The 17862-nt window shown below is 36.5% G+C and overlaps 1 protein-coding gene across 1 annotated transcript in view; it reads left to right on the top strand.

Moving 5' to 3' along the window:
* The first annotated feature begins 7871 nt into the window (after window positions 1-7871).
* Window positions 7872-17862, top strand: part of rpgrip1 (RPGR interacting protein 1) — a 28275-nt gene continuing 18284 nt past the window's right edge. Inside the window, 7 exon segments of the mRNA XM_036560706.1 lie at window positions 7872-7918; window positions 10527-10644; window positions 10889-11094; window positions 14044-14149; window positions 16698-16844; window positions 16966-17071; window positions 17371-17394. Coding sequence (XP_036416599.1) covers window positions 7876-7918; window positions 10527-10644; window positions 10889-11094; window positions 14044-14149; window positions 16698-16844; window positions 16966-17071; window positions 17371-17394 — 750 coding nt within the window. The 5' untranslated portion in view covers window positions 7872-7875.

Below are 17862 nucleotides of genomic sequence, written 5' to 3' on the forward strand. Positions count from 1 at the left end.
TTGCGATGACAGTCATATTCATAACTAGTAAACTTGGGATTCTAGATGATAAACGAGTTTGCGAGATGTGACTTATAACGCAAGCATTTCCCTTTCACATGAGTGAAAATCGCTAAACTTGCAGTGAATTTGAAAAAATACATAACTGATGCACAGATTTTTTGATACACACTCAGTATTTAAAAAGAACCCAGCATTAAGTGCTGAAATAACAATTTTTAATTATGCCAGTATGCCAGTATATATATATATATATATATATATATATATATATATATATATATATATATTATAAATTAATCATTACTTAAATTTAATTAAATTATTAATTAATTAAATTATCAGTTTAAATGCATATTTTTTTCTGAAGTATCTAACGCTATATAGCATCACCAAACAAAGTATGCAATGTATACTATGTGGCTCAAGCTTTACATCGTGTCCGAATAAAATAAAATACTGTAGGATTTATTGAAAAAAAAAGCATCTAAATTAACTCCACACTTGGTTCATATAATGTATGCTTTTGAAACATCTACGAACAAGTAATTGTGCCTCAGCTGAAAAGCACACTTTTTTCTTGCTAATCGCAAGCATCAAGATATATCTTCTGAATAGTCACAAATAATCAAACTGCTGCGTACTGATTGGCAAAACTGTACTTTTAAGTGTCTATTTATATTTTGTGAATTTGGGTGGCACAATGAAGTATCAAATGAGAATATTTAACTACTAGTTAGCTAGCTAAGGTTAAGATGCCATAGGCAACAAAACACAACCAAAGCAAACCCAAACTAATGAATTAGTTTTTACCTGGCTGACCTGTCGCTCCCTTGCTGAATAAATTAGTCATTTTTAACACCAAGCAGCTTCTTCTAGTGCTTTTCTTTTTTATCCTTTCCCTCTCCGCGCCACCTTTCCTCTTCTTCTTCATTTCTTGGTTTTATATCATATTTTTAGCCTATACTAGTATATTAGCACATACCTAGACATATTTAGAGCCAAGATGGTAAAATGGACATAAAATGTTGAGGCTCCCAGGGTGGTTCGATTTTGAGAGGGGGTTGGATCTCTGTGTGCTGGGTGACGGGCGGTAGCAGCCGCCACTGAGCAGCCACTTCACGGCCACTTCACCGTCACTTTTATTACATCCCCACTGAGCGGCCACTTCACCGCTACTTCACTGCCACTTTTATTAGCGGCCCCCACTAAGCAGCCGCTTCACCGCCACTGCACGGCCACTTCACCGCCACTTTTATTAGCAACTACCACTGAGAGCAGCTTCACCGCCACTTTTATTAGCGACCGCCACTGAGCAGTCACTTCACCGCCACTGCGCGGCCACTTCACCTCCACATCTCTTAGCGACTGCCACTGAGCAGCCACTGTGCGGCCACTTCACCACCACTTTTAATAGCGACCGCCACTGAGCAGCCACTTCACATAGAAATGTGCTATAGAAAAATACGTGTACGTAAAAGAATTTATGAAGTACACATTAAAATGTATTAAAAAATTGCCAAAATACTTTGTTTAATGCACTTTACTGTTTGAAAACCTTTTGAAATAAATTTGTATCTTTTGAAATGAATTTGTACTCCAGTATCTTAACTGTAAATGTTGGTAAATGGACCTTCAACAGGACAAAAGCAAGTGCTGCAGATATTGATAAACTGTGAAAATGTAGTTTGATTATTTGATATCTTGTTTATTTTACATACATTTTGTGTGAATGTCTTACTGCATACTTAATGCAAAGTACAATGCAAAACGCAAGAGTCAGTACCATTCATTTAGTTCATGTGTATTTAGTTAAATCTTTAAGCTTTATTAAAATTACATACAATTGAAGAATATAATAACAAATACAAAATATAGCCACAAGCGGCAATTTGCGGGGTCCAAGCACCTGGAAGACTTCAAGGAGTAAAGTAGTGGCCCCTGGTTGTAGACTGCAGCAGATCTTCAGATTTTTAAGAAAGTTCTCCTTTTCCTATGATTAAGGCCACTAGCTGATACATCTGCTACAATCTACGCTACTCATTTTAACATCCATGATGGGGATTCCAACCCACGACTCCCAAGAAAGACTCTTCATTAAGATTAAGATAATTAAGTGTGTGTTCACAACAACTGCTACAGCACCATCCAACACCAGTACAGGGAATCAAACCCACGACCTTAATCTTCAAAGGCGGATGTTTTCATGGTGAGCTAGAAGAGGCCCACAGCAGACCGATTTTTTGAGAGAATTTATCGGTCTAGAGCAAAAAGGAACCTTGCACCATCTTGGGAATTAGTTTCCACCTTGCAATTACTGTGACTATTGCGTAGTATAATTTCAAACGAAATCATAATACACTGTCAGTTTGTCATTTTGTATATTTGTGTCAAATTTGGTTATATTCAGACAATTGTGGGTGTATTTTTAGCTTTTTATGGCAGAATAAGCCAATTCACACCAAATTATTCAAATCTTCAGCCACACTGTGCTTAGGTCATGATATTTTCAATATGATTGTTTTAAGAAAAAATTTAATTTGATTTAAACTCAAGAATTAGTAAGAAATGTCTATTCTCCATCTTTTTTCAACTGTGATATTACTGAAAGTTTTTTAAGACTTGTATTTGCAACATTGTTAGGCTTAGTGAAAAACATAACATTCAGAAATGCTCTTCGCTTAAAGACATACAGTAAAGCTTTCCATGTATATGTCAACAATGACGTGCAGTTACTGATTTGGCTCCCTCTGGTGGCCAGAGAAAAATCTGACCAAAATTTGCTGAAATCAAATTATAGGATTTCCTGTACAGTACAACCTACACATTATGCAAAGCGTTAATGTGTCATTAAGATGCATAATTTGAAACAATAATCATGTCTTTATTTTAATCTTAGGAATAATTACATTTTAGATTTTTGGCAGTACATTGAGCATTGTAAGAGCCAGCTTAAGCCAATTCAAACCAAATGTCATAGGTTTCCTCAACTGATAATTTTCAATGTATATATCAATTTTAGTCACAATCGGAGCATAAGTGATAGATTTGTGGTCCCTTGTTTCCGAATAGGCTGGACCGCACTGATTGATCCATAACTTGCAATAACATTGTGTTTAAAAGCCAAGGTTTTTTAAATAATTATTGATCCTTAGACTTCGACGGTTGTTTTGAGACCAAGTTTGAGACGATGCAAAAACATTTCAGCAAGCAGTATGAAAACATCAGCTTTCAAACTCCGATGATTTACAGAAAAACAACAGAGTTTTTTAAAAGACTTGTATAAGCAAAATTGCTTGGCTCAGTGGAATACATAAAATTCAGAAAGTTCCTTTGCCACAAGATAGATGATGCAAAGACTATGACCATAAGTATGTTTGAAGTCATAATTTGCATTTAATGCTGATGCTCCCTCTGCTGGGCAGAAAAGATATTACCTTTATTAATTATGTGGCCATCCTGGCTTTACTCAAATTTCCACATTTCCTGTGCAATTTTGGAACAGACATATAATTGCAATGTTTTAGATGTTAATAAGATGTGTAATTTAAACCCATTATCTTTTCTTTATTTCATTCATAGAAGAATATAAGGACATTTTATTAATTACACACTAGATTAAGTATTGTAGGGGCTTATGATAATCAATTTAAATGAAACTTTGCAAGTTTCATCAGAAAACAGTAGTGTACAAGTTTACCAAGATTTATCACAATCACCTAAAACCTAAAGAATCTATAGCCCCCTAAGTCAAAAAAGGCCAGGCCGAAAGATTCATTGGTGTCTCATGGCTGTTCTTTGCAATAAAGTCAGGGTTTTTTTGATAATTATTTACCTACGGACTCCACAGATTGTTTTAAGCCCAAAATTGAAACAATTGTCTTAAAATCCACAGACTAGTTTGAAAAGCTCAATTGTCAAACATTGATCAATCAAAGAAAAACTTTACAGAATTTTAAAAGACTTGTATTGGATAAAATGTCATGCTCAGTGTAAGCAATGATATGTATTGATTTATTTTGATATATGATACAATTTATAGGACTTATTCTTGTTTATGCTCTATAGCGCCACCTCATGGCCAATTGAGGTCAAACTTTATAGGCTAGTAGAGCTTGCCTGTGTGGACATAGGATGTAATTTTTTTGATGATTGGCCAATGCTAAGCCCTCCAAATGCCAGTTGAAAGCTTATTGGCCAGTGGCGGCCATATTTGTCCAATGATTCAGTTGTCCTTAATAAACCATGTAAATATTAGGCCATGGATACAGCATGCAAAGTTTCAGCTCAATTGGCCAAGCGGTTGCTGAGAAACAGATTTTTGGCTGTTATAGCACACCCTATTGAGGAATCTGTATCAACCTTGGTGGGCTTCCACAGAATCATGTGGGGTACAGGACTGATAAGTTTGATGAGAATTGGCCAAAGCAATCTCGATCTTTAGCCATTTATGTGAATTAAGCCAAACCCATAGGGTCTTAATTGGTACGTGGCAGCCATACTGTTTATAAATATTCATTTTTTTTGATAATTCTTGAACTCCAGCCTCCCATGAACATTTTGAGACCAATATTGTGTTGATATCTTGAAAAACCTCAGACTAGTAGAAAAATGTAGAGGTCACATATTTTGCCAATTACGATGGAAAATATGGGGGCAGAGCTAAAAACATGCAGTAGGGCGTTGATGTAGAATAAAGCAAGGATTATGCAGAAGCAAGAATTTTGAGTGTAGCCCCCATGGTTCAGGAAATATGGGCAAAAATGTAAAATGAAGCTCTATAGCGCCACCATCAGGCCAACTGGGGTCATTTCAGTTGCCTGAGTAGTGGGGGGAATCTACATCTACCCTCTAAGTTTGGTCTTTGGATGACTTACAGTGTCTTCTCCACAAACCGTTTTAGGGCAGAAAAAGAATAAGGAGAAGAAGAAGAAGAAAAAAAAATCCTAGCAAAAGCAATAGAGTTCCATGCACCTAAAGGTGCTTGGACCCCTAATAAATGCATTTTAAATATATATTTAGGAAGTACATTTTTTGCCATTTTCATATATTTCAAAAAATATATTTCATAAATACATTTGAAATTTGTATATTTTCTCCTTATGGGAGACTAATCTTAATATTGCTGTAACACCCTGATAGGCTGATGTCTGCTTCTGTTTAACACTACTTGCACACTATTTAAGGTATGCTGAACTAGACCACACTTGACAGGCAAAGATAATTAAACATTGTATTGATATTCTGTTTTGTAGGCTTATTGCAAATCAATGGGTATGTTGTATTTAAATAATAATAAAGGGCTAACTTAAAACGTGTATGGAAATAATAGGGAAAGCAGTTCGGTTTTATTGTAGAAATTACAAGATTAAATGTTTAATTGTGTAATGAACATTTCATCTTCTAGATGCTTGTGGTCCCTGTCTTATAAATTAAGAGTTTTTGTATTTCCTTTCCTACTTTCTTTCTTATTTTGCTTCTTTTTGCTGTAATTGTTTTGGTAATGCTTTGGTGAAATTAATTATTACATTTATTAACATTAATAAACAATGAACATCAACATTATTAAGACATAAATAATGTTTACAAAGTATTTAACACTTGTATTAAATTATGTTTGTTAGTGTCAATTAAATAAAAAACAAATTATATTATGTTTATTCTATCTATGACTACTTTTTACTTATTTATTTTTTTTACTTTTCTTCTTGCTTATATCTTGATTTATTGTCAATTACTCAATACAATTGTATATACTTAACATTTACTATTTCATTTAATATTTAATGTTTAAGAACTACAATGCAAATTCAACATTTCTTTACGTTGTCTTTTTACAGGTATGGTGTATTTTTCATGCCTTTAAATCTCTCACTTCATTCTCAGTCTCACCCTTTTGAGAATGGGGCTTCTGACTTTGGTCCCCCCACACCACACTTCTCAGGTGGCAGAGCAGTTCTGTGAACAGGACAGAACAAATGCACTTGAAAAAAGCAGAAGCACTTCAAAAATTAAAATAATATAGTGCTGGATAATTCACTGATGAGTCAAATGAAAGGATGGAAAAAGGAAAAAAAAATTAAGTTTCCTCCCATCAACCAAGCAACCATCACAGAACGAAGTAAATTTAAATAGCCACATCGCTAAATATTCTCTGTACAAAACCAAAATAACACGGCTAACATAACTACACAGCGTTTTAGTGAGGCTAGATAAATTCATGTGTAATGGGTTACTATTTACTTTGTAAAAGGTTATAGCCTGCAATGCTTATAGGATGCAACTTATTAAGGAATATAAAATCCCCAAACACTATGCACCACAAACCTATAGCCCATGGCAAATCCCTTTAGATAGTGGTGGCTCATGTGACTTCTCACCATAGCTGTGCAGATGATGTGACAGCTACATGAAATATGCCCCAGGAGAAGTGGCTAATAATTGTGTCAGGTGCAGAGCTGGCTGCTAATAACACTGCTGGCAAAGTGGTGGTGCAGTGGCGGTCATTGATAAAAGTGGTGGTGAAGTGGCGGTGAAGTGGCTGCTCAGTGGCAATCGCTAATAAAAGTGGCGGTGAAGTGGCCGCGAAGTGACTGCTTGGTGGCGGCCGCTAATAAAAGTGATCGCAAAGTGGCCATGCAGTGGCTGTTTCCTGCTGCCACAAGAGTTGCCACTTCCGGCTGTCACCCTGCACGCAGAGATCCAACTCCTAGTGTTGATTTTTGTTGAAAGGACAAAATGGCTCTTCTTAACGTTGCCAACCTCTGCTTTATTGCATAGCTAGTGGGTAATGAGCGTTTTTTACAAGCTACATCGCAGCAGAAAGATGTGATTCATGAAACAGGACTGCAGAGACAGTGTGTGTTCAGAAGCTGTACTCTGTTATTTAGTTCATCATACGTTGTAACATCATCTTGCTAGGCCGTCCAGGCCAGCTGGCAGGCCAGGCCACCGGGAAATCTCCCGTTTCTCCCAATGCCCAGTCTGGGCCTGCTGAAGTTTTAGTGACTAGTTGACCATCTGGAATATATATATTCCGATGAGTATCTGAACGCAGCATAACTTCATTGTCCTCTTAATTTTTTCCTCCAATCACTGCTTAGTTCCACTATCCACCACTACCTCAGTCAAGCTTTCAATTTTTTAGTTGTGAGGTATGCCCATTTCCAAAACTAAATGTAAATATAAATATAAAATGTCAGCCACCCAAAAAAAAAAGGGCCTGGGCATAAGAACCGAGATGACTGCAGTGTAGTTTATTGCTTATTGTTCTGTAACTGTTGTTCCTGCTGCTTCAGGTCATCCTGCAACTCTTTTCAAGTGGCTGCTGACTTCTGTCTCACCTTCCTTGTCAGTGTGTAAGGAGAGCATTGTGAAGTCTTGCATTGCTTACCTGTCCAGGGATGAATAGTTGTTGTTCCATGAACTTTTCACTTGCATTTTATAAAACCAACTATACTGACAGGGATGTTTGATGTCTTTGTTATGGGTCTGTTCCTTTTTCTATTTAGGTGTTTGATAATTTTATCCTTAAGAACGTTAGGAAGCTCCTTCAACTTTACCATGACTGCTACTTGTTGCGTCAAGTCTTCCCAACCAGCAGCAGCATCTTTTGTAATGACATGAGGTGCAATTGGGATGAGAAATTTTTTGTCTTGCAGCATCAACATCTGGAATTTATTTTTTAATTTAGAGTCTAAATACTTTTTTTTTTCTTATGAATACAAACAAAGTCAAATGACATTATGCGTGCAAAATGTCTGAAGACTTGTTTACTTGTTTCCCTTCACTGTGTGTGTCCAGATGTTCATAGATGCATTTGCATTGTGCTTTTACACTGTGTGTGTTATCTTTGTCCAACACTCAGAACAAGACATGAGGTCCTGGAAAAGAGCACCGCAAGTGCTGAAAATTAAAGGTGAGGCATGCATCTGGGTGCACTTCAGGGGTAAATTACATTCCAGGAAACATGGGTAATGAAATATCTTATTGCCATGATCAACAAGCCTCCTCCTGGAGATGTTCTTTCTTACACAGTTTAGTTCTAACCTGTATCTAACAAACTGCCCCCCCACCCCTAACTAAGATTAATTCATCTGATCCAGCAATTCAGGGACTTCTGTATGGAGTTAATTTTGTGCATAAAGTTTGAAATTAACTAACAAAACAAAAATAATATTTTAAGTATGTTATGTTTAAATATGTTAAATGAAAAAGTTAAATATCAAAATGTCCAAAATATGTTTAAAAAGTAATGAGACTTAAACTTAATTTTTTGAAAAGAGTACTAAACATTTTTACTGTTTTTGAAATAAATGTATTACTCATTTTTGCCAGTCTTGCCAGTCTTGAAGGTGTTCATCTGCACTCTTTAATGGTTAACTTATTTGGAGTAACAGGTCTTCTAAACATGTAGTCACTCCCACTTCATGAGCTGTAAAGTGTCCCCAACATGGCACATTGTGCTGTGCTGAAGCACTGCACTAGCATATCTGACGCTGTGAGAAATGTTTATCTTCTTCTTAAGTTGTCAATGTAACACATGCTTAGAATCCTGTGTTGTCCTGTGTAAAATTATCTAACTGTTAATTTGTACATTGAAGAACATAAACTTTGAACAAAAGTTTTTGAACAAAGCTGTACTTGCTTCAGGTTTGCAACTGCTAATGAGCCTAGCAGTGTCATCTAGGGCTAACTGCAGGCAGGCCACACTGATAATGGAGCTAAATTATTTAAATTATCTAATGTTTATTTGTTTTACAATGAAGACACTGATTTGGAACAGCAGCATTCTAGAAACTGGTGTGCTAAAATAGAAAGCCAGTTTCACTGATTGACATGGGACTGTGGATTAAAACAAGAAAAGCGGACATGGCCAACATAACAGCCTTTACCCCCAGAATGTAATGGCCAACGATGACATGTCAAATTTATTCCAAAATATATTCTGTAGTAATATAATGAGACTGTCTATCAACTATCTTATGGCAGTAAGCCATAGCCATAGCAATCAGTGGCATTTTCCACTCATTACTGTGTTTATGCCATTGCTAACAGCCCTACAGCCCTACAGATTCGATTATTTCCTGCCCCAACACACCTAATCTAGCTCATGAAGGATGGATCAGGTGTTTGTAAGGCAAAGAATAGTTGAAACTATTACTTTTGTGCCAAATGTTTCAAATAAAATAATAAAATTCATAAGTAAAATGTTAAGTATCAAAGTGTTCAAAATATTTTGCAAATACAAATACACACACATGCACACTTTCTAAGCCACTTATCCTTCTGGGTCGCGGGGGAACTGAAGCCTATCCCAGCAGTCATTGGGTGGAAGGCAGTATACACCCTAGACAGGTCACCAGTCCATTGCAGGGCAGACAGACAGACATATACATTTACACCCACACTCACACCTAGGGGCAATTTAGCCCCTGACCAGTTGGCCTGACTGCATGTCTTTGGACTGTGGGAGGAAACCCACGCAGACACGGGGAGAACATGCAAACTCCACACAGAAAGGACCCTGCTCACCCCGCCAGGGGAATCGAACCCAGGCCCTTCTTGCTGTGAGGCGACAGCGCTGGGCTAGTTTGCACAAGCATCTGCAAACCTTAAAGGTAGTACAGCTAGAGGATGTGTAAAGAGAAGAATTGGCATTCAGTAAAATCCTCTAGATTTCTCAAAGGCTAGAGGTCGTTTCTGAGTGAGTTCAAAATGAATGGCGTAATGTGAAGCATTTGAGCAAAATCATAGTTTTTACAGTAAATACCTAAACATTTTTTTATAGAGAACAGTGCATTCATTTCCTGAAAACAAGACAGCAAAAAACATTGATAAAACAACAATGTTTTGAATAAAGCAGTTTGCCAGTGAATGAAGCGCTTACCAGTCAGTCAGCACTAGCTGAGCTGCTTGCTGCTACTGCCCAAAACCCATTTGCTGTAGAAAAAAGAAACTATACAGGAATGTTTTTTTTTTCACTTTTTAGTGAAATACAGCCTACTTTCCAAAATTAAAGTAAGGACAAATGGTTAGAAACTATTTGTTTGTATTTTTGTTTTTAGCTGTTTAGCTCTTTTCACCCCCTTTAATTTAGGCCTCGCCCATGGGTGCCCTCTGATGAACCACCTGCCACGTAAAAATGTGCCAAAAGTCAGAAGCAAAAAATGCAACAACAAAATTGGCAAATAGAAAAAAAATAAAGCAAATAATAAGTAATATATTCATTCCAAATTGAGTGAAAATGAATAGTAATCTTTCTGATAAAATAAGTTTGATTCAAGTGTAATTATTTGTATTTGCAACATATTTTGAACATTTTGCTTGTAAATTTTATTACTTTATTGCAAACATCTGGCAAAAAATTAGCTGGAGCACGGTTGGCAGATTGAGGTTGGAACTAGACTTCACAGAAAGATGTCCACTGTCTCATTGCATAGGATCTTGCACTTCAGATGTTATTTTGAATAAGTGCATTGATCTGTTTGCGTGTCTCACCTGCTCTGTGTGTGTGTCTCTCTCAGATCGTCAGCGTGTGTTCAAGGTCCCGAGGGAACAGCTTGAGGATCAGTGTCTTCGTCTGCAGGAAGAAAACACACTTCTCAAACAACACACTCGTGTACAAGAGAAGAAACTACGCAGGTAAAATACAAACACACATGCAAAAAAGTGTGTATTAAACCACAAATCACATATGAAAAAACATTCTTAACATTTAATTCATGTTAAGAAAACAAGCACTATTCCTATACTTTTAGTACATTTCTATTGGCCCATTCATCATGAAATGTCCACACAATATAAAGAGGCAGCTGGGACTTTTAAGTGGTTGAAATTCAAAAAATGAAAAAAAGGACCCAGCGTTCTCTCCATTTCTGTCTCTAAGGCTGTCAACTAAGGTGTTAAGGTTGAGATATGGGCATCCAGGCTCAGCTGGGGGACGAGAAGCTGACACAGAAGACACCATTCAGGAACTGGAAGCTCGTGTGGCCACTCTAGAGAGCCAGAAGGAGGCACTGCAAAGCAAACTTTGCGTGGCCAGACAGCAAATCCTGGGTCTGACTGGACGATCTCACCACCGACCACGCACTGGTAAGAGTAGCAGAGCAGAGGAGACATTCTCTGTGAAAAACAATGCCTCTCTCTCTCTCTCTCTATACACACACACATATATATATATATATATTAGCTTATCTAGTATATATATATATATGTATATATATATATATATATATATATATATATGTATATATATACATAATTTTGTTCAAAATAAAGCAAAGACTGAAAAACAATGAGTAAAACATTTACATCGAAGTGAGTGAAAATTAGTAGTAATCTTTTATTTTTGAAAAATTATTTTCAGGTTTTAGTTTTATTTGCAATATATTTTGAACATACTGATACTTAGCATCTTGCTTGTGGATTTTCTTATTTTATTTCAAACTTTTAGCTCAAATTTAGCTCCATAAGTTAGCTTATCTGGTCCACTTTACTGGAGCAGCAGTTACCAACAGGTGTAGCCTACATACACCACTGCTTGCTTGTTGTATAATGTACATATGAATGTCACATACTCATGTTGCGTTTCTCATCAATTTAAGTTCTTTAGACTTTGCACTATTTTAAGGTAATCCACCTGCCAGAAAATGCACTGAAATATCTTGATACAAATCTCGCAACAAAGGCAGTGACTTGAAAAGAAAAACTCTCAGGAAATGCAATCCATTATAAATCTGTATACACTGCACTACTATGTCTAATCCACTCATACCAGCACAACACACACTAACACACCACCACCACATCCGTGTTACTGCAGTGATGAGAATGATCCACCACCCAAATAGTACCTGCTCTGTGAGGGTCCATGGACGTCTTGACCACTGAAGAACAGGGTAAAAAGGGGCTAACAAAGTATGCAGAGAAACAGATGGACTACAGTTTGTAACTGTAGAACTACAAAGTGCACCTATATAGTAAGTGGAGCTGATAAAATGGACAATGAGCGTAGAAACAAAGAGGTGGTCATAATGTTATGCCTGATCGGTGTATATGCAGAATGTGGTTCACAATTGTCTTGCTGAAATAAGCAAGACCTTCCCTGAACCAAAGATGTTGTCTGGATGGCAGCATATGTTGCTCAGAAACCTGTATATTTTGTTCAGCAATAATGATACCTTTTCAGATGTGTGAGTCACCCATGCCATATGCACTAATATTGCACTATTGCACTATAAGAAAACATAATTTTAAAAAAAATGACAAAAATAGAGAAAAATAATCTTAACAGGTTATCATGTTCACACAAACATGAACTTAAATACTTAACTTAAAAAAAGCTTATAGAAAATCAGCAGGCTAAAAGAGTCGAGGGAGTGAGTTTGAGAAAGTGGTGGGGGTGAGAGCAAAAGTGTCTCGCCCATCTTGGTCAAAGCAGTTATAACTTTGTGCAAATTACATGTAAATTAGATAATCTACACATACAATCACTGATTCATCATTATTCTTTATCATTAAAACTCTTGCAGACTAAATGCAGACTTGGGTTGGTTCAGAAACACCTAGTGAGAGTCAATCAAGAGACAGTGTGTCTCATGTGCACCCAGCACATAATGACATAAGCAAGAGTTGGGTCTCAGTCAGACCAGAGACCTTGAAGTTTCCCAGATGGTCATCCGTCACCCAGCTATATGATGACAGAAATACTTAGTTCCATCTCCAGTACCATAGACCGCTGTCATGTCTAGTAGGATAGATTGGAGGCATTAACAAGTTTTTATCTACTGTCACAGTTTCCGTCTTAAGGAACAAGCCTCATAAAGACATAAAAGCCAAAGAGCTATTATTAATAGGTGAAAGAAATATGTTCTTGAGCAAAATATTCTACGTTAAAAAGATTAAAATTTGATTACGGGAGATAAACTATATCCCTTCAACATATTTGGGAGTGATATGTATTACCTGTATAAGTTTCATGCATGTAATAATACTTGGGCAGGTGGACTACCTTAAAAGGGATCCCTCTCTAACTTTCTTTCTGTTCCGTCTAGCAGCTTTATTGGATTTTTACAGCCATACATGTCTGAGCCTACGGAGGATGGACGGATAAGACCTTGTCAGCGGCGATTCTATGGTGGACCTTTCCATTGGTGGACTTGATATATTTGTGCAGCAACAGACAGGGTTTACATACCTATAAAAAATTTAGTTTACATACCTATAAAATGCATCTATATGGTAGTACCTAATAAAATGGTCATTAAGTATAGGTACAGGGTAGATGTACCTTATAAACTGGCAACTCTGTGTATATATGGGAATTGGGAATTAAATATGAAAACACCATTATATACAGTACTGTGCTCATTATTTAAAAACACTGTAAAAACGCTATCATTAGAATGTATGGAAATAAGCATAAATATAATAAACAGTAACAATAATATTAAGAAAGTTGATATATTACGAGCTAGTTTGAAGAACAAAGTTTGGTTCCAAATTTCTCCTGGACATCCACAGCCATAAAAATCCAAAAATTCCAACAGCAGTACATTAATACATAAACTATTGATTAGCAAAACTAAGTATTGCATGAAAGCTACCATTAAACCGTGGTTTCCACAAAGAGAGGATTGGAAGTGGTTAAATGAACACATTGGCATATTGAAAGATATTGTATTCATGTTATATTTATTCTAAGATATGTGTTGTCATATACTGTCTATATAAGTTTTTTAATTCAAATTTTTTTAGGTGCCTAAGACTTTTGCACATTTGCACAGTGCTCTATAGGAATAAGAACAGAATTCTATTCATAGTGTTTTGGATAGACATTCCATTCCAAGTTTAAAAACTTCCCCATTGATATGGTCACTTATTTGTTGTGTGCTATGTGCATGCTCATTTACTTGTCATCTCTGTAGCTTCTGAGAACACCTTCACAACTAAAAACAACTCTGTGAAGCAAAAGAAAGTAAAACAGAATCAGAATGTTTCATGGGGATAGAGTTCAGCTTTTCTTTTCTCCTTGTCTTTTAGTGCGGGGCGTGGAGGGAGATAGAGAGATCAGACGGGCGGCCCAAACAGCCCCTGCCCGCTATGCACATAGCTCTCTGGAGGACACCAGAGAAGAGATTGAGAGATTGTAAGTTTGCATATACGGGTGTCACATATTTACTAATGAGCAGGCACGGATGACAGAGAGTCTTTACATGTAGAGTAACTTTTTCTCACCCACCAAATCTCTCTCTCTCTCTCACTCACTCCTATTATCTTCCTATTATCCTTCTCTGTGTGCACAGACGTGCACTACTCAGGTTTGTGGGCAGCTGCACTTGCATAGTTTATGCAAACCCTCTGCCTTTCACTGCTCTTCACTGAGGCAGAACATTTAATTACTAATTAGCAAATGGCAGTATCATTTAGTTCCTGAAGTCATTAATGTTATTCAGGCACGTGGACCTTACACACAAGGTCCAGGACAAATCTTAGTCACAGTCAGGAAAAAACTTTGTATATCCATATTTACTGTTTTTCATTTTTGAGATAATTTAAAAATACCAGCTGCTCTTTACATTGTGTTAGAATTTAATGATGAATGGGCCAGTAGAAATGCTCCAAAATGGTTCCATTAACTCCCTTTCAAAGTAAAGTTGTTTTTTCCTTCTCCTCTAAAGTTACTTTTTTTGAGATTTTATCCCAACAGCAACAATATGTGGGCATTACACGTGCTCACATTTTTCCTGAAATTCCCTGAAAAAACTATTTATATATTATATTTTAATATTCTTTTGAAATATAAATATATTGAAACCATAACTATTAGAGCTAGGCCTTCAGTGCAGGCCAAAAATGTCAACATTTGGTAAATAAATAATGAAAAAAAACCTTTATGATAATGCTAATTTCTGCTAAAGGCGTATTTCTAATACTACGTTACAGTGCTAAGGCACTGTGGTAAAGCAAAATGGCAGTGTCGAGGAAAACAGGCAAAAAGATCAAAAACAGGAGTCAAACAAGAAAGGCAAACAGTACAAAGGGGTAAGGCAAAAGGCAGAGTCGAAAAACAGAAAGCGATGGTCATAAACAGTATACAGGCAAATAGTAGAACACTCAGTAGATCACAAATGATACAATACCTCACAACTGGCTATGGCTAAAGCCCGGGCTTATAAACTAAACTAAGGAGGCCATATGACATGAGGCACAGGTGAACAGAATCAGTATTCCAGAGATCTAGAGCGCTGAGAGGAGCGCAAGGAAAGGTCAGGTGTCATGTGATCCCCCAGAGGATTCTGGGAGATGGAGTCTGAGTGAGACTCAGTGTGTGAGGGAAGCTCAAGAGTCATGTGATCTCCCAGAGGATTCTGGAAGATGGAGTCTAGGTTTGTCTTGGAGCTCGACGGATGCGTGACAGCGGCACTTTCAATTTCTAACAGCTGACAAAAACCTAATGGTTGCTCCTATTCATAGTCAGTGAAATATCTCTGTCTTCCAGTATGCCTAGAGTGATGGCTTTTGGTCCCACCTATGGTAAATTAAAACATGACTGGTTGATTCTACTGTCACTACCTTATTATTATATTTGTGGTTAATCCAGCAATCCAATCCAAGTGCCGTACAATTTTAAAGTCAAATTCAGTGCTGTTCAATACTAAAAAAGGAAAGGAAAAACCAACAACCCACAGCAAAAAAGAAAATAATACAATTTCCAGAGCAAAACTATGCACATAAACAAAAATAACATATATTACATTTTTACATATATTACTATTTTATTCAAACAGATGAAAAATCGAAAATGAATATATGCTTTGAGGTCCTTACATAGTCTTTCAGTGTGTTTGACTTCATCAGTTCCAGTGTTTTCCTGCCCATCATCAGTGGTCAGTTTATGACCACAGGACCACTGTTGACTGGATATTTTTAGTGATTTATCTATTCTGAATTAGCTTATACTCAATGACCCTTTTAAACCCACTCTTCAGGCAACAACTTAGAATTTAAGGGTAAAAATAAGACATTTTCAGAGGTGTTATAACTTTATATTTTAAATGTACACACTTATTAAGTATTCATTGGAACCCTGTAATCAGACACGTAAGGCCTTCTGTCCAGCTCCTGAAGTCCTGAACAACAGTAGGTACAACAGAGTTAGATTGGCTGTATCTCCATACATACCACAGGGATAAAATCCTGATTTGACAATTTCTCAGTGGACTTGTCAGGATTTTAACAATGCTATTTCCAACCACAAATTGAAATAAGAATATTACCACAATAATTGCACAGTTTTACAACCATGAGGATTCTATGAAATAAACAGTTAAAATCTAAAAATTGTATTTTCAAATTCCCAGAAGTCATAGAATTCCTTAGATGGCCCCGATGTTTTTTTTTAAACAATGCTGAAACTGCCATTTAGTTGATAATTCAGTAACAGAGAATCTTAGATTTAAGTTATGTAAGTAACAGTGTGGCATTAATATGTTACTGGTAAATTACTTATTGCTCCATCACTGATTGTAGCTTTACATTTTACTATACATGCATGCTTTTTAGTTGCATAGTGAAGTGCCTAACTTTATCATATGTTTAGTTTGTCTCTTTAACTTTTGGATTTTTTCTGTTTATCATCTTCTCTTCTCTTCTCTCTTCTCTTCTCTTCTCTTCTCTTCTCTTCTCTTTGTCAGCAGATCTAGTGTTATAGAAACGCAGCAGAGGAGGGTAACAGAGCTTGAGCTGGGTGCTCAGTCCCTCAGAGACACCCTTAAAGGAAAGGAAAGAGAAATAGAGGATACAATGAAAGAGCTCCGCAGACAGCAAGCTGATGGACGCAGGTGGAGATAACTGTTTGCACTGAAACATCAGACATTAAATGCAAATAATGCATGATGATGTAAAATAAAACAAAATACATGTACATGTTTGAGTAACTTGTTGTCTCTCCATTGATTGCAGATTCAACATAAAAGATAATGTAGATGTGATCAGACTGCAGAAGCAACTTTCTGACAAGAGCACGGCCCTTCTGGTCATTCAGGAGAAGTTTACTGTTCTACAAGAGGTGAGACAGATAATATAAATGTGGTTGGAAAAAGATTTTGCATTTTTCTTTTTTTCTGTAACAGATTGCATTCTTGTTATTTTTTAATTTGCCTAATTGTTCTTTGTTGTTGTAAATACTGTAGGCAGGCAGTAGCTCAGGAGTGTGGTATCTGGTATTTTAGTAATTTCATCACAAAGAAATTATGAAAAATAATCAATTCAAGTCAATCATTATCATGATATGACTTAGCGTGAGAGTCCCCAAATTAACTCATTGTGCATTTAACTTTTTCCACTTGTTCACATGTTTGTTTTCAGGCTTATGAGGCCCAGCTGGAGGAGGTGAGTTTTAACAAGCTGTTTAATCTAAATTCATATTTCCAATTATCATTCTGGCCAGAGGGAAACTGTTGATACAGTGGCAAATAGCACAAGGGTTCATCAATGAGAATAATCTGTTTAAGCTATTGTTGAGGAAAGACTGTAACTCCAGGTATTCAAATGCATTAACTGGAATCGCTAACAGGAACCCTATAGCAGTCATCAGATCCTCCAGTGTACAGTACTTTTAGTTCAGTGCAGATTATTGTAATGCTTCTACAGTTTTTCTGCCCTGAAACCACTGCTATCCCTGCCTTCTCTATTATGAATATTTTAGTCTATATGAAACAGAGAGTTCATAGAGGGCACTGGTGTGTAAGCAAATGTGTAGATTAATTTGTGCTGTTCATACTAGTTAAACTACTAAGCTCTTTTAAAATCATTGAATATTTTACCAGTTGTCATTAATTTAATAATATTAGGAATATG

This window comes from Colossoma macropomum, unplaced genomic scaffold (assembly GCF_904425465.1).
Source record: "Colossoma macropomum unplaced genomic scaffold, Colossoma_macropomum, whole genome shotgun sequence".
In the NCBI taxonomy this organism is placed as follows: domain Eukaryota; kingdom Metazoa; phylum Chordata; class Actinopteri; order Characiformes; family Serrasalmidae; genus Colossoma; species Colossoma macropomum.